Source organism: Equus caballus, chromosome 2 (genome assembly GCF_041296265.1).
Source record: "Equus caballus isolate H_3958 breed thoroughbred chromosome 2, TB-T2T, whole genome shotgun sequence".
NCBI classification, from domain to species: Eukaryota; Metazoa; Chordata; class Mammalia; order Perissodactyla; family Equidae; genus Equus; species Equus caballus.
Genome location: NC_091685.1, coordinates 15,516,105 through 15,539,782, shown reverse-complemented (window position 1 = coordinate 15,539,782; position 23,678 = coordinate 15,516,105). Strand labels below are relative to the sequence as shown.

Sequence of the window (23,678 nt, the reverse complement as noted above, 5' to 3'; positions counted from 1 at the left end):
TCTGCACTTAGTGCTGAAGACCCAGATGAACCAAAGGGAGACTTCTTTCGTGAAATTGAGATGTGGGAGAAATTGGGCCCTGCGATAAAGGGTGGAAGGGTATAGTGTCACAGGAAAGGAACAGATGAAGCGGTCTTGGAATTCAGGGGTGAGAGACAAGGGTCAGAAGTCTTTAAAGCGGAGGCAGTAACACATGAGCTGGAACCAGAGGGGGCATTTGCAAATGAAATGGGTGGGAGAAGGCAGCTTGACAGCTCACTGGGCCCAAGAAATGAACATGTTTCATTTTGCTTATATGGGGGTGTGGGGAGCAGCTGGATATGGGGTAGGGCTTGTGTAGCATAATTGCTAAAAGCAGGGGTTTTGGCTTATTTGCTGTGACACTTCAGGCACATAATCTCTTTGAACCTGTCAAATGTACATATAGTACTTACCTCACATTCAAGATAAGGCATGTCAAGGCCTGGGCATCAAGCTTAGCACATAGCTGTCATTTTTTGAATACCATCTATCATATGCGAAGGAAAATGGGAATGCCTTGAATGCCAAGATATTTAGATTTTCTCTGGGTAATAGGGATCATATAGCTTTTTGAGCAATAGAGTAGAGTACACCAAACAGAGGTGCCTGGAAGGGACTGGACCTCAAGTCAAAAAGTCTGAGGCCATTCCAGCCGTTGCTTCTCTCCCACACCTCAACCCACAAGCATTTCAAAACCACATTTCTAAAAACCAGCCATTTATATCTGTTTAGGTAAGTTACAGAGGGAGTAAGGTGGTGTATTTACAAGTTGGTTTGTCCAGAAATACTATAACTTAGTGTCTGTATTTAATATTGACAACCAAAAAAAATATATATATAAATATTTTCCATCTATACACAGCAGGGCAGGAGTGTCCATGTCTTCTTGAGCAGTGAGTTATCAGCCTCCCCGTGGCCCTCCTCTCATAGTGATTGATCATCTGGCCCTCAGTGCAAAGGAGACTAGAACCTGGCAGCCCATTCTGGCCCTTCCCCTCTCCTCCCTGCACTCCAGTGCTTCCAACTGGTCTCAGGCAAGGAAAGATTAATTCGAGTGGTTGGGTAGGAAGAGATGGGAACGGGCAAATCCTAATGGAGCCTGACCTCTAGGGTGGGGAGATCCAGGCCAACAGAAGGGAGCGGCCAGAGCCACCTCGAGTAGAAGCCTCAGTCCGTGGTTCGATTAGTGTGTCCTTGGTCACAGGTCCAGCCCTACAGATTAGCTTGGTGAAGAAGGCAAGTGTCTAGGTAGGGCTTGGTCCCCACCCATAGGCACTGAGCCATTCAGGGTGAAGCCTGGGGGGTGGGTACAGGAGACTCTGGCTGATAAAAAAATAATAACAAAATCAGTAATAAAAAAAATTATAAAACCTGTTGCTTGTCTGAATAGATCTGAGCAACAGTCTTGCTTTTGTTAAAATCCTGGAGCCATGAAAGTCCTGAATATTCTTCTGGACATCATTGCTGGCTGAAGAAAATAGAGCCCCAGGCCCGGCTCCGTTGAGATCTGTCAGTTTGGAAGTCTCATCCAGCTGCCTGTGCTCCGAGAGATACGTGGGGCTGCTGGGAGCAGGCCGGGCTGGTGGTGCGGGGCGCCTCACACTTGGGAATCAGCCCCCAGGGGGTGGAAGAGCTCCTCGGGTGTCTTGTCACTTTGGCTGGCTCCCCCCTGCCGGAAACCAGAAGCAATCTCATCGAAGGTCCGGCCTTTGGTCTCGGGAACTTTGAAGTAGGTGAAGATGAAGAACAGAACCAGGAGCACGGTGAAGATGATGAAGACATAGGGACCACAGAGTTGCTGAAAGACACAGACACACTTGGTTGGAGCCCTGACCCTGGATCCTGGTTGTAAGACCTTGGCTACATCACCTTACCTCTGGGCCTTTGACCTGAAAAAGGGAACAGCCACCCGCAACCCGGGAGTGCCGGATAATTGAGACCGCCTGCACCTGGCACGTACCAGGCTCCAGGGAAGGGTTCCCACTACAGAGGGGAGTGGGGACAATTCCAAGCTAAGGAAAGACCCCTGGAGTTGAGGTCAGGATTCTTAGCGATGTGACTGGGTTTCTGAGCCTCAAGTTCCTCCTCAGCATGATCCCAGTGAACAGCTAGGACAGCACTTTGCACAGCACTATGGGGGCCGGCATGCAGGAGAGACACGGTGAGTGTGGAGACAAGCGTTCTCACCTCCACGTACTGGAAGCACATGCCCACAAGGAAATTTGAGGCCCAGTTGGAGAAGCCAGAGACAGCAATGGCAGCAGGGCGAGGACCCTGGCTAAAGAGTTCAGCCACAATGAACCAAGGGATGGGGCCGGGGCCCACTTCAAAGAAGGCCACAAAGCCAAAGATGGCCACGATGCTCAGATAGGACATCCAGGGCAGCTGCTCCTGTTGAGGACAAGAGAGGGGAGGACAGTTAGATTGGGCAGTGATGGATTCTCAGAGGAAACAGAAACTGCAGAGGCAGCCCAGGGCGGGGCTAAGGGCTCTGGGCTAGAAGGCAGGAGGCCTGGGGCTGTTCCTGGATTTGCAGTGTGACTTGGGTACCCTGCACTAGGTCTCACTTTCCTCATCTGAACAAGATGATCTAAGTCCTGCAGGGTGACTGTGAGCTCAAGTCTACCCTCTGTGCAAGTGGGAGGTGCTAAGAGGTCCCTGTGGTCCCCTGGCTCTGGCTGCAGAGCAGTTGGCCTGCAGCAGGAGGATGTGGGAGAACATTCCTGGGGGTGAGTGTTAGAAGCCGGGAAGGTGCCCAGCTCAGGGCTGGCACAGAGGAAACCCTAGGCATGTGGTTCTGTACATAATCATTCTCCTCGAGGAGGCCACAATAGAAGAGTTACAGGCTTTGGTTCAGATCCCAGATCTGCTGCTCATCACTTGCCACGTGCTGGACCTCTTGGCAGTCACCAGATTTCCTAAGCTTTAGTTCAGCTGTAAAATGAGCACCTGAGTGTTTTCCTTGCCCTGAGGTTGGAGAAATGAGTGTTCATGCACATGAAGCACCTGGCAGAAGGTTATCCCCGAGGTTACAGTGACAGGCTTAGACCTGAGGTCGATTCCTGGCTTCGGCCCTTATCTGCTGCTTTACTAACCTCACTGGGGCTGTTTCCTCCCCTGTGAAATGGGAATACTCATTGACCTACCCTGCCAGTCGTGAGGACTGAATGAGATGGGGCATGTTTCCACGCCACTGCTGAGGTGGGGAGGAGGGCATTACTTTCTAGGGCTGTTCTGAAGATGAATTGAGGCTACAGATGAAGACTTTGAAAGGTTTGGAACTGGGCAAAGCACCTCCCTGGGGAGAGGGAACTTGGGGTCTGGGGCCAGAGGTGCTGTTGTGAGAAAGCCCCAAACAGGAAGGAGCCAGTTCAAGCCAGGGCATGAGTAGGGTGGAAGGAGACAAGCTAAGGAGACAAAAGGTCAGGTCCAGGCCTGGGGGGTGGAACTAGGTGGAGGGCAGCCCCACCTGGCCTCTGGGTGCTGCTGGCCAGGCTGGGGCTGAGACATGCCCTCTGGGATCTAAAGCCCGTGTGAGCTTTCCACCCACCCCCTGCCACCTCCCCGCCCAGAGCACGGCAACTCACCAGCAGTGCCACGGCGATGGTCATGAGCACAGCACAGCCCGCCATGCCACCCAGGCCTATGAGGTGCAGGGTCCGCCGGCCGGCTCGTTCCACCACAAACAGCTGTGGGTAGAGACGGTGTCAGTGCCACCCCTGCCAGGTGCCCCTTGGAAACACCCCGCCCAAAGGCTCACCCCAAGTGCTGGGAAAGCCATATGGCACTGCAGAGATGAAGGGGAAGAGGGTACCATCTCCTCCCCAGGGCTGGGCTTGGGGACCACATAGGATCCAAGGAGGAGAGAGCTGGCCCTGGAGCCCGACAGCAGTACAGAAGGGAGAGCTGGCCTTGGAAAGTCAGACAGCTGAGCATCCTGGCTGTGACTGTGGGCGAGCCATTGCACTTCTCTGAGCATCAGTGTCATCAGCTGTTTGATATGTGTAATGGACTTGCCAAGTTGTTGAGGGTGAAATAAGATAGCACTTATGGAGCGCATGGCTCACAGTAAACACTGCCATTCAGTCATGAGGCCCTGCCGCCCTGAGTTGGACCCTGGCTGTTGACTGGTGGGGGGCAATGACACCAAGACTCACCGACACGACAGTGAAGGCTGTGTTGACAATGCCAGCGCCGATGGTGGCGTACACAGGCTGCTGCACCCCCGCTTTCTCGAAGATGCTTGTGGAGTAATAGAAAACCTACAGGACAGAGGAGTCGTTGGGGCTCAGCCAGGGCCCTGCCCCTGCCTCTATCCCAGCGGGATAGGACACAGGATGAGTAGAGAATGAAGGGGACACTGCATAGTGCCCTTATGGGTTCAGGTTCTAAAGGAAAGCTTCTCCTTTGGCAGGGGCCACAGGAAAGGGTAGGTGGGGGCACTCACAGCGTTGATGCCTGACAGCTGCTGGGACAGCTGCAGCATCACAGCGATGAGGATGGGCTGGCGGTAGGTGGGCGAGCGGAACAGCTCCAGGATGGTGACCTTCTTCTCCCGCATCATCTGCCGACTCTCCTCCTTCATCTCCTGAAGGTCTCGGGTCACGTCTGCCGTTCCGCGCAGCTTCTTCAGCACTGGGGGGACCGGAGGGAAGGTGGGGGTGGCTCAGAGCAGGAAGAAGGGCAGGGCCAGGGGGTGGGGAGGAGGGCAGGGCCCTGCCCATACCACTCTTGGCCCGGTTCTCCTCATTGCGGTTGATGAGCAGGAAGCGGGGGCTCTCGGGGCAGAAGGGCAGCAGGACGCACTGCACCACGGCCGGGAGGAAGGTGATGCTCAGCAGCAGGGGCCACAGCTCCTCATTGCCCATGATGGAGTCCAGGCCGAACACCTGGGGGAAGCAGGGATGGAGGGGGGTTGGGGGGAGGTGAGGGAGAGTGGCTGTGAGCGCCCCTGCCTTGGTCCCCGCTCCACCCACAGAGGCCTTCACCTGCTGCTTTAAAAAAAAAAAGCCCCAGTTCTGGAGGCTCTGCCACTAATGTGAGGCTTAACTTCTCTGAACCTCAGTTTCCTCATCTGTAACAAGGGGAAAGCAGGACCTACCTCACTAGCATTGGTGGGAGGACAAATGACATGGCTACAAATGCGTTCAGCACAGGGCATGGGGGCTGCTACTGTGCCACAGGACGATTTTAGGGATGGGGAAGGGAAAGTCTTCTGGAGAGAGGGGAGTGTATCTATAAAGGTATCAAGGCCTGGAGGCCTGGAAGAGCCTGGCACGCTGAGGAACCAGTGGGATCCCCAGGGTGAGAGGAAAGGACCGGAGGCTGAGTGGCCTGGGATGAGCGGGTCAAGTCATCTGGACTTGCTCTCCAGCCAGGGAGACCCTGGGAGCACTGTGAGTGGTGGCGTGTTCTCTGAGCCCTATGCCTAGGATGTCTACTACGAGGCTGCCTTTGCAGGGATGTGGAAAACTGCATGAGGTCTAGTCAGAGGACTGTCTGGACACAGGCCCGAGAGCCACTGAAGCGGTGGGGTGGAGGCAGTGCTGGGCGAGCAGACCCGGCCCCTGCGTACCTGGGCGATGAGGATGCCGATGACGACACTCAACTGGTGCAGGGTGCCCAGGGCCCCACGAAGGGCCGTGGGGGACACCTCCCCCACGTACATGGGCACGAAGCCCGTGCTCAGGCCGCTGTACACACCGATGATGAAACGGCCCAGGATCAGCATCTCAAAGGACTTGCCCAGTTTTGAGAAGCCCATGAGCACAGCGGCCACGAACGCCAGCAGGTTCACCATCAGCATCGAATTCCGCCTGGGGGTGGGGTCACAGGTCAGGTGAGTCCCTGGATCCCCTGGGACTCCCTAGGGACTGGGTCCTAGGGAATACCCTGGAACAGGCAGGGAACTCTCCCCTACCTCCCACTCCCATCTGGGACTCCCTGGGCAGGGCCAAGACCCCTTCTGCTCACCGGCCAAAGCGGTTAACAAAAAGGCCCACAGAGAAGGCTCCAAGCATGCCCCCTATGGAGAAGATGGCCACGGAGAGGGACCAGAGCGTGGTGAGTGTGGAGGGCAAGATGGGCTCCCCGTAGCGGTGGATCCAGGTCTCGTTGTAGAATTCCTCGATCACCTGCAGGGGGAGAAGCAGCCTGGTGGGTGGGGCCAGGACCCAGCCTTCTTTTCCACTCGCCCTTGCCCTCCCCGCGCAAGCGCAAAGAAGGCCATTTCATCCCGAGATGCTGGAGAGGGCCCTGCACCCAGCCAGGCCTGGCCCCAAACTCACAGCATGTTCTTGAGCCAAGTCCCTCCCCTTTTCCCAGCCTCAGTTTCCCCAAGAGAGAAACACTGGACTGGGCTCCACCTCCGAGAGCGGTGTCAGCTCTCACGCTTCCCCCAGGTGTGGTTTCCAGTGCCCTGTGGTTTCACACGCTCGACAAGACTTGCTGGGGATGATGGCAAATGACCAGTGGTGGAAGTGTGGGCATTGAGCAAAGAGAGGTTCAGAGAGGAGGTTCTTCTTCCCACTTGCCCCTTTTCTCCTCAAGGTGCTTAAAGCCCCAGCTCCTGCTGCCCCGCCTTCTCCCCCCTACCCCCTCAGCCCCAACCCCCATGGCGGGGAGTAAATACAGCTGGACAGACAGGTTCTGCCATTCTGGAGGCCCTGGGAGACAGGGAAGGGTAGGTTCACTGACTGCACTCAGGGCCCGGTGTGACCAACTTGCACACAAGCCATGCCCATGGGACGCTGCTGTGTTCTGTCCCACAGGCCCAGCTCCTCGTCATGGCTGGCCAGGGAGCGCCACCTTAAAGGACCTCTGGCCTCCTCCCCTCTCCCAGGTGCCCAGCTGGGAGGTAGGGGGAAGGCTGTGGACAAGGAAGCAGTTCCAGGAACTGGAGACACCTGTCCTGACACGGGCCTGCTCGCCAGCCCTGCCCCCAGCCAGGGGAGGGCCTGGCCGGATCCTAGCAATGTGGCAGGCGGGCAGCACCGGTTCTGCCTGAGCACACTCACCCTACTCTCAGGCAACACAGACACACACCCAGTGCTATGGGACTGGCCAGACCCACCCAGCCATATGTGTCACTGGGCGCAGGCCCAATGTATTCAGAAACAGCTTCCTGTGTACACATCCCATCACACACACATACTCGTGCTCACATAATCAGAATACTCCTGGCTTCAGCCAGTCACAAACCTGCATGCCCCTCTTCCCCTTACTGTTTGCAGCTCAAGCTCAACTCCACGGGAACCCAGCCCATCCCAGACCCCTCCCCACACACGTTGCTTGGTGATGCACACACATCAGTAAGCAGTCACCTGTACAACCTCCACCATCACTGCTGTTGGTCCTCCCAAGCCCTCCTGAACCCCAAGGGTCTAGGAGAAGAGGAGGCTGTGGGTAGCCACAATTGCCAAAGGGGAAACTGAGGCCCAGTGCCAGGAATGCTCGTTGAGTACACTGGGCCTGGCCCCACAGCTGCAGTGGGTCCTTGGCCTCTAACCATCCTTTTTCTGCCCTGCTGCCCATCATCTGTCCCAGGTCTGGAGACAGCTGACAGAGGCCAGGCTCCAGGGGGTGAGGATAGGTTGACACGGGGATGGGAGGAGGGAGAGGCAGCCCTAACGATCTATTTGTCTGTCCCAGGGAAGCCAGACAGTGCAGGGGTTAGGAACCTGGACACAACCAAGTTCAGATCCCAGCTCTGCCACTCATCTCCAGTGTGACCGAGGGCAAATTATTTAATCTCAAATGACGACATGAACAATATCTACTTCATAGTGCTGCAGGGAACTAATGACACATCCTTACAGCGCTTACCCGGTGCCTGGCACCATCACTCAGCCCAGGGACCCCACCACATTCCAGTACTGACTCGAGGGCAGTGCAGGCCACTGACCAAGTCGAACCAAGCCTGCATCCCATAATTCAAAATCAAGGTTCCTGCCAGACAGCAGTCCGATCCCCCGACCTCCACCATCTCCACCTTTGCCCTTGGCACAATTTCCCCCACCCTCCCTGGTTTCTTGGCCTGGAGGGCCCACCCTGCCTTACCACGCTGAAACCTTTTGAGATCCAGCTCAAAGGGTCCCAGAAGTGTGTCCTCCCTGAGGGCAGGAACCCCAGTGGAGTCCCACCAGGGCCTGTCCCAGAGCTGGTGCCAGGGATACCTGGTGAGTAGAATTGAGGAGTCAATGAAGAAGGACCTAGGCTCCCCTCTTGGGAGCCCCTGGCTTCTGCTGGGGGCAGAGGGAAGGCAGATTTTAACAAAACAGAACACAAAGTGTTTGTGTTCTTCAGTGGACAAACCAGCCCCACAGGAGGGCTGGACGGGCACAGGAATGCCTCATGCATCGGGCTCTGCAGAGAACAAACTGTCCTGGGTAAGGGAGCTGTCCACACAGACGACACTCACCCTTCTGAGGGCCCACGCCCTCCCTGACCCATCCTCTGGGCGGAAAGTGTTCTCCCTCCTGTCACTCTCACTTCGCTGCCCACGAGCAGGGCTCCAGGGCACGGATGTCCTTGGGGCCCTCTGCAGGGGCAAGAAGGGGTGTTTGCTCCAGATGGCTCTTCATGTTCGCCTTCCGTAGTTCTCAGGGTCTGCCCTCCCCGCTCCTCCCGTGGTTCAGATGCTTGTCTCACAGAACTCTCCACGTATCCTATTGAATTTTGCCAACAAGTCAGCTAATGGAACTTGTTTGAATCGTGTGCAAGAAAGAGTCAATAAGTAAGGGCTGGGGAAGGGCTTACTGCCTAAATGAGCTTAAGGATGTGGGGTGAGGTTTCTGTTTTGGCAGTTCAGGTCTTTAACTCTCTTCTTAGGGTGGGCTGGAGAGGAGGAGGCAGCCAATAAGAGGACCGCGTGCTTAAGTGAGGTGTTACCAGAGCCCCCGAGGTAAGTCTCCTGCCTGTGGTAACAAGTCAGAGGGACCACACCTTGTCCAGGGCTTGCTCCTCTGTGGCTCGTGAGCCCCTCTGCTACTCAGACCACTTTATGGGGTTGAGGGGAGGGGAGCGGCCAGCCCCCTTCACCTTTGCCTCATCCTCTCCACACCCCTGTAGCACTTCCTGGCCAAGCCAGGGCTGTGCAGTGGGTTCCTCCCTCCGGATCTGGTGCTTGAGATTTCTGAGAAGAAGCTATGCCTGGTTTTCCATTCCTGCTGCTGGTATGGACGCTGTGTCTTCTCCCCACTGGGGGTCCATGCCCCATGTGGGGCTCAAAGCTGGCCTCAGGCCCAGGAGAGCAGGGAGTCCCTGGAGAATCAGAACCCTACATGGGGAGAAGTTCTGAGGTCACCTCTTCCGCTCAGTCATAGCCCTCAGCATCCATCCTAGCAGTGGCTGGGTACCACCCACGGGAAGAGGAGCCTACTTAGGTAGTAACCCCCAACAGGATCCCACAGAGCCCATCTCCACAGCAGGGATAATGGCAGCCTCCTCAGCCCCGTTTGAGGCCAGGGCTGGCACGTGCCTCTTCTGAACGCTCCCACCTCATGTGCTCATCACAAGCCTGGGAGATGCCCTTGATCCTGCCGCGGCCCCCATCCAGTCAATGACCAGGTCCTGTCGATTGTGCCTCCAAATTTGTCCTCCTCTCTACCCCTCCAGCACCTGCCCTGCGGCTCACCCGGGCTCTGACTCCTCCCATCCACCGAAGCCAGGTTCCACTTTTGACGATTCATTACTCCCCAACATGGCCGCACGTGGAATGCCCCAGGCGCAGCCTCCCTCTGCGTCTCTGCTGCCTTCCCAGCCCATCCCCAACCTCTCCACCCCGCGGAGGGTCTGTGAGGACATGCACGCTGGGGAGAAAGGAGGGGCCCGGTCAGTGTGAGGGGGGCTGTCACGGCGTCAGCCCGTGTAGGGTCGGGAGCTATTAGCGATCTCTCCCATCACCCCCTCACTGCACCAGAGGGCAGAGGCCCACTCAGCGACACTGTAGGGGCCAGCGTGCAGAAGCTGAGATCACGTGGACTGGAGGGTTTCCAGGAAAAAGCCATTTCTCACCCCGGCAGTTCTCCTGGGGTCGGGGGAGGAGGCTCACGTCCTGTCTGACTCCTTGGGAGTCTCCCACCCCCACCCCAGGCCACTGCGGCTGAAGGACCACACGTCTGCCTTCTGTGCAGGAAATTCCGACTTCCTCTGTGTGCAGGCTCTGGCTGCAGGGAGGCCCTGGCTGTGAGGCGGAACATGCTGCCCCGCATGGAGGAGGTCGTTACTCTCACTGCTGTTGTTCTCCAAGAGGGAGGTTGCCATCTTCCGAGGAGCATTACGGACAGGGTTTTCCATTATAAAATTGCTGGAAGACAGAGCATTTGCTCTAAGGAACTTATAGCCTAAGAAAGAACCTGAAGGAACTCGGGGCCTGCCTCAGGGAGTAAAGCTCTAGCTACAGACCCTGCCTGGCTGCCCCTGGCAGAAGGACCCAGAATTCTGCAAAGCTCCAGGGCACAAACTTCAGCTCAAGGGAAAGAGCTTTCTAGGCTTTGGAGGATGAGATTACCTGGTAGTGAGTTCCCTGTCAGTGGGAAGCATGCAAGTCAAAGTTATCTAGAGCAGGGACTGGTACACATTTCATATAAAAGGATAGATAGAAAATATTAGGGTATGCAGACCACATATGGCCTCTGTTGCTTATTTTTCTTCTTTTTTTTCCCTAATCTTTTAAAAATATAAAAACCATTCTTAGCCCACAGGCCATACAAAAACAGGCTGCTAGCTGGATTTGGCTCTCCTGCCAACCGTTGATCTAGAATTCTAGATTACTGCCAAGAGGCGGAGTCTATGTTTCGGAACCTCCGTCTGGTCTTGCCCTCCTTCCCTGTGGGCATTCCTCTATCCCAGGAGGCCTGGGTCTTCCAGATTACCCCAAGAGGGAGTCAGAGCCCTCTCGTCTCTCTCTCGTAGATGTTACTGTGGGGATAAAGGGGTTAAACAGCCACCTGAGCCTTGAGCGCCAGTTAGGAGGCAAGGCCAACCTGTCCAGTTCGGTCCCTCAGCCTGGCCTTGAGGCCTATTCCCTGTTCCCCGCCTTCCCCTCCCCACCAGCTGGGGCTGCCCCCATCCAGCCCAGAGCTTATGTCTCCATAGCAACCCTCAGCCACACCCCAGGGGCAGCTGGGAGTTCAGAGCCAGATGCTACAGGTGGGGCTGGACAGAAAGCCCTGCCTCCCTGGGACCTGGGGGAAGAGGCCATGGCAGCCGGATGGAGCTAGAAGCTGGGCTCCAACCTCACAGCAGAGGATCGGACCACCCAGGCTGCCTCTCCAGAAGAACCCTGAGGTGACTTCTCTCCAAACCCTGGCCAGGCCTTCTCTCCGGCCCCTCCCTGCTCCCTGGTCTCCAGGGCTCCCCTGCAGACATGGGGCTGGGGTCTTCATCGCCCTGTGCAGCCCCCAGCCTTCCCTGCCCCTACCCCTACCCTCAGGATGAAGTGGCTCCTCCCACTCCCACACAGCAACTCCCCCTTCCCCCCTGGGCACCTCGTGCCTCTGCATTTGCCCGCGTGCTGCTTCTTCGCCTTTTCCCTGGTGAGCTTTCCTTCCAGAGAATGCACAAACACCTTTCTGGAAAGTCTTCCTGATAACCACCCCTCCTTCCCTCCTGCAATGCTTCTCACACGGGGCGACTGGGCCCCCAGAGGACATCTGGCATCTAGTGGGGAGAGGCCAGGGATGCTGCTGAACATCCTACTATGCATGCGACAGACCCCACAACACCAAAGCACTGTCTGGCCCCAAACATCAATAGTGTTGAGACAAACCCTGCTCGGTGGGCCAGGTGCCTTCTCCCTCCCCTGGCCTGTCCAGGTTTCCAGCACTGCCCGGCGACAGTGAACTACAAGGTACTGTGCGCTCCCTCCAGACTAAATTTCAACATGGGGACGATATGAGTCATCCGTGTCTCTGGGTCCCAGCACAGGGCTGGGGGTAGAAAGAAAGGGCGGTCACTAGTTGATAAACAAGCCATGCCTCTGAGGGACTTACGAGATGATGTAGCTGTGACAGGGTGCAATGTTGAAAGAGGTTGTGCAACTGTTGAGATGTCTATACATGACTGAGCTTGACTCAGCTCAGAAGCCAGAGCGGGAGGGACTAGCTGGGCAGCAGGTGGGTGTGTGAAAGGGTGTTTCAGTGCCCATCTGACTCTAGGAATAACAGCCATTCCTTCTACAGTGGTCAAGGACGCAGAGTGGAGCCGGACTCCCTGGATTCAAATCCCAGCTCTGCCACTTACTAGCTGTGTGTCCTTGGTTTAATTGCTTAACATCTCTGTGCCTCAGATTCTTATAAAACAGGGATTATAGTGCCTACCTAATGGGGCTATTATAAGAAACAACTGCATTATGATTTCTAAAGCACTTAGAACAATGCCTGGCACACAGTAAGCTGTGAGGGTTGGGATTAGAGGAGATGGGTGAAGGGGAGAGGGGACCCAGGATTCCATGGATCCAGGCAGAGCTAAGGAGATGGTGCCCAGCTCAGCCTGAGGGGGCAGAGGCCTGGGCTGGGAGGCAGGCCCTACTTTCAGTATTTTCACTCACCAAGTGGGTCATCTTGGGCAGACCTCGTCTGCTCTCCAGACCAAGTCCCTCCTTTGTCAAATAAGGAAGGTTGAGCCAACGGACCATCAGGCCCTTTTTAGCCTAAGCTGTCTGGTTTCTGAGGATGCCTCATTCTCAGACATGCCTGACACTGTCCCTTGGCCAGGAATTCATGGTTTCTAAATGGGCTTTAGTCATCTCTGTTGGCAACTAAGCCACTTGCGGGGCGGGGGGGGGTGGGGCGGGGAGGCAGTTCTCCATCCACCCACTATGCCGGTCAGGATGCCCTTGTTCATTTATTCACTCTCTCTGTGGCTGGGCTTGCCTCCTCTGCCTCCTCCCCTCTCCCCGGGAGAGACAGGAGGCCTGGCAGGGGCAAGACACAGGGATGTCGTCATCACTCATGCAGTATGGGGCAGGGGAAGGAGGGGCGGGCGAGGAGGTTTGAGGCCCGGAGTCCAGTCTGCGAGCCTCGATTTCCTCCATCATGAGACAAGGAAGATAACCCCAGCCCCACCCGCCATGTGGGGCTAGTGAGAGGAGATAATTTATGGGGAGGTGCTTTGTAAACATTTAAGATAATGTTATGATTAATTAACCACTTCCAGGAGGAAGCCCTTTGGGGCCTGTCTCACGAGCAGACCAAGCTTCTTGTAATTAACAGCCGGACTGGCATCCTCACCATTAGTAGGCAGTCTCCTCGGCAGAGCAGGCCAACCCGGCTGGCCCAGCAGTTTCCTAAGAGAAAGTCCTTCTAAACAGACAAAGGCAGTCGGCGTGTTCATCATCCCGCATCAGCGGAACACTTCCTGCCGCTGCATCTCTGCACAAGCTGTCCCCATTGCCGGGGACACCTGCCCTCCTTCCCCACGAGGCCGACCCACCCTTCAAGGTCTAGCAGGGTTGTCAAGCCCTTCCTCTCTCTCCCATCACCCGGCCCCAGCATGAGCCATTCCTTCCTCTTTGCTCCCACAGCACCTTGAAGCCCTCCTTGAGTTATACTCTGGCTTTCCCCAAGGGGTCTCTCCGCCCCTCTGATGGTGAGTCTGCAGGGCAGGGAGAGGGCCCAGCTCAGACCATGTGTTAGGCAGCTCCCCGAGGGCCAGGAGGTGCCTGCTGTGTTCACCCCTCTATCCCTCCACACTGTCTGGGACGGTACCTGGCACAGTTTTTGTGGAAGGGAAGTGTTGGCAGAAGTGAATCCCTGTGCCACCCCAGGACAATGGCTTCAGCGCCTCCATGAGCGGGCTCTGAGCTGCGCTTTCAGCTCTTACTCTTGTGTCGTCCTAGCCCCGCTTCACATGTCAAGTTTGTCACTTCTAATCTGCTCCTGGTTGGAAAAAACTACGGCCAAGCTTGTGTAAAGTGCAAAAGCAAACAGATGGAGCAGCCTGAGTGCGTGCCCCAGGAAATGCCGCTGGAGTTCAGTGTGTGTGCTATCGATGTTGGCCACTCAGGTCTCCCTTCGGTCCTCAGAGGCTGGTTTCTGATGTGACCTTTGGACAGGTGCCCACAAAGGTGCCTGTAAATGCCGTTTAAAGGCTCAGCTGAGCCCTCTGGGCTGCCCACTAGGCCTTGGAGACACCTGGCCAGCCGCCCCACCCAGCGTCCTCGGCAGTTCTCACCTTTCCCTGTTTCTGAATAGACAGGAGGCCCCAGAATTGAAGAACTCTGCTCTGGGTTTGTCCACATCCACAACCTAAGGAATATCTTAGTCCCTCCCGGCTTCAGCTCTGCTCCACCTCTACGTGCCTCCTAAAGGACCCCTCTCCCCTCCTTATCCCACCTTCTCCTCCTCTGTCGATTTTTTACAACCTGGTGAAAAATGAAGTCTTCATCTTAAAAAAAAAAAACCTAGTTGGACGACCCCTCCGGCTACCACCCCTTTTCTCCCTTCCCCACCAAGTCTCTCAGAAGGGCCTGGAAGGGCTGTCTCTACTCTTTCCCATCTTTCCCTCCCTCTTCGACCCACTGCAGGGAGGTATCTACCCACACGGCTCCACCTGGTCAGCCTTTGTCACCACAGGGTCACTGTCAGGTCTCATACATTCAGCAACATGAGGCTGATTTGTCCAGTTTGTCCAGGTCAACCTCTAGGTCACCTGACGCATTCCTTCACTCTGTTTATCCACCCACTACATACCAGGTGTCCCTTACTATGGGCAGGACTGTTCTAGGTGCTAAGGACATGGCCGTGAACAAACCATACCAACACGGATGTCTTCAGGTGCTTCTGTTCTCCTGTCTTTGAGGTTCTTGTCTCTGGCTTACAGGTGCCCACTCTTCTCTTCCTACCAAGGACCCTCTTCTTCTGTCAATGGGGATGTTCTCTGGAGCATGACCCTTACTTCTTTTTATTCTACACAGTCTCTCGACATCTTCCTCTACTGCTATTTAGATTCCAGTGACCAGCTCCCCACGCTTCTCCAGCTCACTACCCAGCTAAGAAACAGACCCCATGTCCAAGTGCTTCCTGTACGTGTCCAGCTGGGTCACACCAAACCTTCATTCCCACATCCCACAGGCACCTCTCAGCTCCTCCATACCTGCTCCTCCTCCAGATCCCACATCACGTAACCCGGAAAAAACCTAGAAGCCACTTTTGAACTGAAGACCAAATCCTGCCCATCTTCCTACTCAGTGTTTGTCCTTCTGCCTCTATGACAACAGCAGCTTTCTCGGCCATTCCCCATCTCTAGTCCCACATTCTCAGAGCCGTCCCACTGCGCCAGACTCCTGAATCATTTCCCTAAAATGCAAATCTGATCATATCTGGCCTCTTCAATGGGTGCCTACTGTCCCGACTCTGAAGTCCCTAGCCTCGAGCTCTGCCTACATGTTAGTGCCCACATGCCCATTCTGAGTGTGCCACGCCACGCGGGTGGCTGGCTATTTTGCAGACGAAATCCACCCATGAGGCTCTTAGTGGTCAGGCTCTGGTTCACCCTGTTGGCCTCCTAGCCTTCTCACCTTAGTGACACACCACACTTTCTCTCCTCTGGGCATTTTCTTCCCACCTTTGCAGGCCCTCTGCTCACCCTGATCTTGTTCTGTTACTGGAAAAGACCTCCTCTATCCTGACCTTTGAGTCCTCGTTCTGTCAATAACTCTGTAATCACTTAATCCAGTAGTTCTCAACTTTGACGACACATTAGAAGCAGCTGGGGAGCTTTACAAATTTGATGCCCAAGCTGCAACCCAGACCAATTAGATCAGACTCTGGCAGCATCCAGGGGACCCCAATGTGCGATCTAGTGGAGAGCTCCGCCTCCCTCTAACACTGTACAGACTTTCCATCTGTAAGGATTCCCAAAGGGCGTCAGCTCCAAGGCACACACCTTGGCAAGAGCTGTTCAGAGTACTTAGCAAAGCCAGGGCTTGGGGCTGTTCCAAGCATGGGCCCACAGTCGCCATTTCAGATGAGCCTGGAAAAGTCCCATCACCTCTGCTGCAGCTGAGTGTGACTCAGCAGGCCAAGCCTTCCCACTGACCGGCTCCCCAGCATCTGGTGTGGCCCCCGCAGCCACCCTCCGCCTATTTGGAGGAAGCCCAGCTGTGGCTCCCAATGCTGCCCAGCTCCCCCAGACAGGCCCCTGATCCTCGGGAGCCAGACGCACTCACTTTCTTGCTACACCCGTCTGGACAAAGAATGTGGTCCTGACAGGAAGACTGTCCACTCTCATTTCATCCTCTTCAGGAAGCTACAGATTTTCAAACTGACAAGGCGGTTGGTCAGGAAGACAGTCTGAGGTTGTGGAAACAACAGAGTTTGGCTTCTGACTCCGCCATTCACTAGCTATGTGACCTTGCCCCCTTGGTCATTATATCTGCCTGCCCAGGGCTTCTGTTTTCAGGTCTATAAAACGGAAATCACCACCCAAGCTCATAAACATATGCAAAAGGCCTGGTATAGCGGAGGGACTTGGGACAATTGCCTTTCCTGCCTCCTTTCCTCTTCTCTCCTCCCTAAAGCAGGTGGGCTGGGCTGGAGGTGATTGCTGGGTCCCTCCAGTCCTGACATTCAAGTGAACAAGTGAGGACAGATCTGGGATGCATCGTGGGGAGAAGGAAGTAAGTGCAGATCTCCACCCACTGCGGTTCCCTAGGGCAAGGCGTCATTTTTGCTTTGACTGGCACAGGGCCTCCAGGGAGAGGAGGCAGTTTCAACTGGGAACAACAGGACGCCTTACAAGGGAGTATGCTGCATGTGGACAGGTGTGAGCACAGGCTCAGGGACCACGTGGTAGGGAGGGCTCCAAGGCAGACTGGTGCTGGGTACCAGCTCCATCTCTGACTAGCTGGCTGATGCCAGGCAGTTCTCTTCTCGCTGGCCACTCTCCACACCTGCAGGATGGGAATGGTGATCGCTGCCTGTCTGCCTTATAGCGCTGTGTGAGTGGCAAGTGAGATAAGCCCTCTGTAGCTCCAGAGTGCCACATAAATGCAGCATCGTTACACCAAGCATTGCTTTGATTATTATCAATGTCTGTGTTGGGCGGGACGTTGGCCAAGATGACCTATAAGACCCTGTGATTCTGCAGGCCCTGAGCTCCTAGAAGTCTGCAGCCCCAAGACTCCAAGGCCAAAACCAAGAGTCTCTAACCCATTTAGGCCCAGAAAATCGGCTGGTGATGCAGATAGTGAGCTGACCTAAATGACTCTGATACCCAAGAGGCAGAGTGAGTGTGCGGCGCACAGCGGAGCAAGCTGGTGTGGATAAGCCAAGGCGGGCACAGCACTCACCTTCTGGGGGGCGTTGATGACTCCAGTGTTGTAGCCATACTGCAGGGAGCCAAGCACTGCCCCTCCCACGGCCAGCATGAGGCGGCCCGTCAGCTTCTGCAGAGGAAAAAACACACTGTTACAGGCATGTCTGGGCCCAGGTTACTCCAGGGCAGGCCTGGGCTGGCAGGTTCCCTTGTTCAGATATCTTGCCTGACTCCTGACACCAAACCAGTCCTTCTCCCAGGAAACTTGGCCACTTCCTGACTTCAGGTGTCCGAACCAGCCCTGCCGACTTCTAGATACTAGGCTGGCCAGACTCCTTCCTGGGGAGATGGGGTTAGGCTCTTCTCTCTCTCTGGAGCCAGGTCTTGGCTAGAGAGGAGCAGGTCTTGGCATTCTCTGGGGTCTCATTCCCCTGGTGGAACCATGTCTGGGGTTCAGGTGGCTCCAGACTCTCTGGCTGGGAGGGCCAAGAACCAACGCCCCATGCAAGGGGGGCCAAATGACATGGAGGAGCAGCATAGATGGGGGGAAGCACCTGGATTTGGAGCCTAAGATGCTGGCTTCTAATTCCAGACCACCTGCCTCCTTGCTCTGTGAATTCCAGCAGGCTAAGTCACCCTTCCCTGCTCCTCTAGGAGCCTCTGTTTGCTTGTCTGCAAAATGGGAACAGTCATGCTTATCAGCATTGGAGATGTGGTCCGTCCCCCCCTCCCCTCCATTCACAGGGTGGGAAACTGAGCCTCTGAAAGAGAGGCAGAGACAAGTTCCAGGTCACTCAGGGGTCTGCAGAGAGCCAGGCTGGAGCTCAGGGCTCCTGGTCCCCCACCCAATGTCCCTCACGGCGACCATCCCCAGACCATGAGCTTCCCAGGGTTATGTGGACACCTATGACGCACCAGCCAGGAATGTGCCTTGGAAAAGTATATAACATCGAGGTGAGTAAGAGCGTTGGGCCAACGTGTTTCCAATGGCAAAGGGCTGGAGGAGAAAAAGAGTGGTAAGTTTCTGTCCCCTAGAAGCTTAGGGCATAAAGGCAGCACACAGGGAAGAGGCCAGCCAGCAGGAGGGCCCTGGGTGAGCAAGGTGCCTGTGAGAGAAAAGGAGAGGACTCTTTTTTCTTTTAAAAGGGAGATGCCAAGAAATGTGACATCAGGCAGCCCCTTAACTGGGTGTGAGAGAATGGAGCTGGGGGAGGGACACCGAAGAAACAACTGGCACTCGCCAAGTGCGCCACACTGGGCTGAGCACCAGAGGGAGGGAGGGTTGGGAAGCACAGAATCCCAAGCCAAACCTGTGGTGGGGAGAGCCTCAGCTCGGCCACGGTCTTGCTATGGGCCCCCGTTTCCCCACAGAACCCAGAAGCAGCCCTAACTTCAAGATCATCAGATAGGCCTGGGCTTAGCTGTTAATCAGACCTGTTCCTGGTACGGCCTTTTCTTCTCTAGAAGCAGTCCATCAGGCCAACAATTGTGAAAGCCAAGGTTCTCACATCAGAGGCTAAGAAAGAGGAAGGAGGCATCAGCCAGCCCGAGTGCACAAGCCAGAGCCCATTGTTTGGCAGGGGAGAGGGCTGGGCTCTTCCTTCCCGCTGGGCTACCTGGCCCCTTCCTGGCCAGACTCACTCTGGACATCCACCCCAGATGCTGGGGCTGTCCTTGGGGCGGGCTGCACTCCCTTAAATCCTATCCTAGCCCACCTCGAAAACACCCCCTGCTCAGCATGCCCCAGGACCCCGCCAAGTCTCCCTTCTCTCAACTCCTCAGGGGGCCTTCAGACCGAGGGCTGTCGGTCCTGAGTGGGTGGTAAGCACCTGACCTCCTCTGGTGGGCCCTGGCCCAGCCCAACTCATAGGGTGACTACGGGGATTCAGTAAGAGGACGTGGGAAGGCACTGAGCATCGACAGAAGGAGGACTCAACAGCGGCTGTCGAACCCCAGCAGCGAGGGCTTTCTGCCCGTGAGTCACACGCGTTAGCTCAGGGTTGTCCATCGTGTGATACGAACGGCACACAAGATATTTCTTTTTCTAGTACATGCTAGAATAAATATAAACTAGTAATGCAAACCTAGGATTTCATAAAATGTGGCCCAGCTACAGGATGGAATACAACAAAAAGAAAGCTCTTTAGGTACTGACTTGGGATACTCCCCAAGTTATCTGAAGTAAAAGGCAAAGCTTCAGAGCATGTGTGTTGTATGCTACCTTTTATGTAAAAAGAAAAAAAAAAGGCTGGGTGCCTGGGGAAGATATAGATCTACTTACACAAAAGAACGCACAGGCAAAGCAGGGTGACATTGGAGCGGGGCCTGGCGGGCAGAGGCAGAGTGGGAGACTTTCATTTCATACCCTTTTGTACTTTTTTTTTTTTTTACAAGCCCTTTGTTCATATTACTTAGAACAAAGCAAGTTAAATAAAAACATAAGTGAAAAATACAGATGTTATGTGGATCTGGTAAAAATCACACTGGTCAGTAGTGCGTGAATGATGCTGCAGCAGGGCAGGGGCTCTGTGAGAGGTAAATACTATTACTTCAGGCCTTGTTTTCAGGCTGGCTCTGATGTTCCAGGGGTCTCTAGGCCTCCGAAGTCACCCCGGGGGTGCTGATGAGCAGCTGTAGCCTCTGGGAGTGGGGGCTGCTGGGAACCAAGGATAAACCCCTCTGAAGGACTTTGCCACCTGGTAGGTCAAGGTCAAACTCTGCTTTAGAAAACCTGCCTACCCACACCCTCAGTTACATCCACGTTCACCCAAGCAGGCTGCTGCTTTAGGAACTACTGAAATGCTCAGGGACCCGTGCCGCAGGCCCTGGAGGAAACAGGCCCCAATCCTGGCATCAAGGAAGAGCTTCTGGTCCAGCAGGGAGGCTCCTGTGGTCTGAGCTTCAACCAGGGGGTGGGAGAAAGCACTGTGGGAGGCCTGGAGGGAGAGACTTGTAATTTTGCCTGGGGAGAATCGAAGATGGGTTCCCAGGAAGGGACACTGGCGTTGGGCTGTGAGGAACATGCAGGGAGTATGCCACGTGAGGAAGCGGTGGGAAGACTGCATTCCAGGTAGACAGAACAGTATGTGCAGGAGGAAGGAAAGAGGCCCCACGCGGCTGGATGAAATGGGGTGCTCCGTGTGGCTAGATGCTAGATACAGGGAGGAGCATGGCGCCTGCTCCTTGGTAGGCAGGCGGCACTGAGACCAGTCACATATCCACACTCGCATCTCCTACCCCCACGGCTGGAGCACCGCTGGACTTGGAATCAGGAGACCCAGGCCGAAAGGCAGGGAGCTGCTTCCCTTCACCTTGGAGCTGGGATGCTTGGTGGTCGTGGCTCTGGGCCTCGGTTTCCTCACATAGGAAATGAGGACAAGAGCTCCCTCGCCAAAAGGGGTGTTGCTGTCAAGTTCTGTATCAGTGCCCATCACGGAGCCTGGCAGGGTTCACTCAACAAACTTGCTGAATCAGGGAAAGATGAGAAGCCACCCTCAACTGTGTCACCACAGCACCATGTACCCCCACCGGCCCTGCGGCTGGAACTGAAACACGGTGATGAAGTCCATTCACTGGACACGTATTTATTTAGGACCAACAAAGATGGACTACTTGGTGATGCCTTAGAGAAGGGTTTGTACAAACCCCACAGCTTCTGGCTTTCTTGTAGAAGCCTTTTTTAGGGATGGAGAAGCAATGTGGAACCCAAAATCTGGGACCCCCTGCCACCCATCGCCACTTCCCGGGGATAGGGCTCCCTCCTAGAACATTTCATTCCATCTCCTCCAGCCCTTTGCCCTTGTTGTGTCCTCTAGAGTCTCCAGCTTTTGCTGCAGGCAGTTGGGAATACCTGCCTGCTGTCCACCCACCAGACTGGACACTCCCTTAAGAATGGGATTTACAGTGTCCAGGGTGAGGCACAGCACAGAACCTTTGTAAAACAAAGAAAACCCAGCACTTCTGAAATTAGCTTTTGTGCAAAACTGGTTCTGTGAGTATCTGATCTGCCAGAATGGTGTTCATCCTAGCAGATTTTTACTCAGCCATTTACCAAACCCCTGATGAGTACTGGAACATCAGCTCTGAGAGGTGGAAACAGGCTAACGTCACTCCCCAACCTCCCACCCCAACCCAGAGGACTACAGAGGAAAGATGGCTGAAGTCAGGCAGACCCGAGTGCAAATCCTGACCCTCCTAGGAGGCCCAGGCTCAGGGTCCGGCACCCACCCCTCGCCATACCTATCCCAGTTCTGTCGTTATGGAGACCCCTGAGAGCTCGCCCTCTCCCAGGAAGGCATCAATGAGGTGTCAGCTTCCAGACCTCTCCTCCCACCCACTGGGATGCAGATGCCCCGGGCCATGTTGGCATAACTTGCTGAGCACCATGGCCTTTTGGTTCTCACCTTAGTGCCTGTCCCTGGCACAGTGCTCCAGCCCTGGGGTGGCCTGTAGCAGGCCCTTGGTCAATATTGGCAGAAGGAGGGCACGGGGCTATTGTCATTCAGAGGCAGGGCATTCCCTGCAGGAGGAGGGTCCTGGAGCCAGCACACTCCAGATGTCGCTCCCAGGCCCTCTTCCTCCCACAGCTTCCCACATGGCTTGCTGCGGTACACTGGAGCATGGGACACGGGCCTTTGTGACTGCTTGGTCCCCAGTTGTAAGAAGCGTGCAGAGAGGAGTTTATGGGATCCATGACAGCTCTGGCTCCCTTTTTATTTATTTTGTGTACATTTCTTTTCTAAGATTTCATTTGAACAAAATTCTGGGCATTAAAAAAGAAACAAGCCCAAGAAATTGCAGAATTGCCGTTAACACCCTCGAATGATAGATGGGGAGCCGAAGGTCAGAGGGCAGGGGCCCATGACATTCAGGAAACAAAAACCAGGGCTGGGACCTGAGTGCTCTGTATTCCGAGACAGGCGTTTTACCCTCTGACCTCTTCCATCCTGCCAAGTCTTTCCAAAAATAAGACCGATGGGTTAACCCTCCGAAGCCTGACCTTCAGCAGACCTCAGGCATTTACTCCTCTAGAAGCCATTCCCTTCAAGCCGTCCAGGGACGTCAGGGCTTCTGCATGGCTGAGCCTCCCCTGCACCCCACGGTGGCCCTGGAGGCAGAAGGTACTCATCAATCTTTAAAGCAGAGAGGAGAGGAGGGAGCTGCCGCATTTATCAGCCCCAGCAGCGGCACTGGTGGCACTGGGCAGCGTGCCAGGGGCTGCCTATGCATCCTGATTTAACCACCAGGGCACACTCTGGGGGAGAGATTGCTCCCACTTCACAGACCAGGAGATAGGAGGCCAGAGAGGAAAAAGCAGATAACCAGAAGGCCCTCGGCTTCTGCAAAGCTTCAACCTGGGGGGGGTCTCTGATACCAAACTCTATGCCCTTCCTGCTCGTGTCCTCCCCACTGCTTCCGGGTACTGGTCCCTGAAGGAAACAAGGTTTCTACCTGGTGCTTCCTATCGAGGTCAAATTCCATTCCAGCAACTCGCTGGGCCTTGTCCACTCTGAGCCAGGACAGTCCAGACCCGAGCTCAGAAATGTTTTGGCCATTTGGGTGGATTTTGCTCTAAGCCAAGGTTGGCAAACTTTGGCCCGTGGGCCAAATCCAGCTAAGAACGAGTTTTACATATTTAAGTGGTTGGGGGAAAAAAAAAAAGAAGACTAGTATTTCGAGACACATGAAAATTAATTCAAATTTCAATGACCATTAATACATCTGATTGGAATACAGCCATACTTGTTTGTTTATATGCTATTTATGGCTGCTTTTGCATTACAATGACAGAGCTGAGCAGTTGTGGCCCACAGAGCCAGAGTTACTCACTATTGGGTCCTTTACAGAAAAAGTTTGCCAATCTCTGCTTTAAGCCCCAGGTCCCCTGAACTGCTATGTGCAAACCCAACACAAGAAACTGCACAGGATTTTCAAAGCCTTCCAGGCAAAACCAAGTCATCCTCCCCAAATAACCGAAAAGGTGTTTGTCCTAAAATGGGATGCAAACAACTGGCTCCCTGGGCTGTGTGTGTGGTCCTAGGTCAGGACCTGGACATCTGGAGAGGCTGACGCCCCGAGAGGTACCTATTCGGTGGTGAGATGGGCACCCATTTGACGATGATAAAATTAATTTGATAAGACCATGGGAACATGCAAAGGCCCCCCCCACACTCTCAGCTTAAGTCCCAGCTCCCACACTTGTGTGACCTGGAAAATACTCCTTCCTCTAAGACCTCCACTTCTCTATAGGAGGAGTTTCCTAAGAAGAATAAATTATATTACTAAGGAAAGATAATGCCTTAAGGCACATTTCCAACACTATCTTTGTCGTTGGGGATTCAGCAATAAACTGAACCAAATTCCTGCCTTCGTGGAAGCTGATGTTTTAGTTGGGGGTG

General features: G+C 54.9%; 1 protein-coding gene across 1 annotated transcript in view; it reads right to left on the bottom strand.

Moving 5' to 3' along the window:
* Positions 1–927: 927 nt before the first annotated feature.
* SLC2A1 (solute carrier family 2 member 1) overlaps positions 928–23,678 on the bottom strand; it is a 28,155-nt gene continuing 5,404 nt past the window's right edge. The window contains exons 2-10 of the mRNA NM_001163971.2: positions 17,315–17,410; positions 5,995–6,155; positions 5,597–5,837; positions 4,748–4,910; positions 4,469–4,656; positions 4,179–4,283; positions 3,609–3,710; positions 2,209–2,412; positions 928–1,819 (exon numbers count right to left, since the gene is read on the bottom strand). Of these exons, the coding sequence (NP_001157443.1) occupies positions 1,619–1,819; positions 2,209–2,412; positions 3,609–3,710; positions 4,179–4,283; positions 4,469–4,656; positions 4,748–4,910; positions 5,597–5,837; positions 5,995–6,155; positions 17,315–17,410 (1,461 nt within the window). The 3' untranslated portion in view covers positions 928–1,618. The remainder of the gene's footprint in view (positions 1,820–2,208; positions 2,413–3,608; positions 3,711–4,178; positions 4,284–4,468; positions 4,657–4,747; positions 4,911–5,596; positions 5,838–5,994; positions 6,156–17,314; positions 17,411–23,678) is intronic.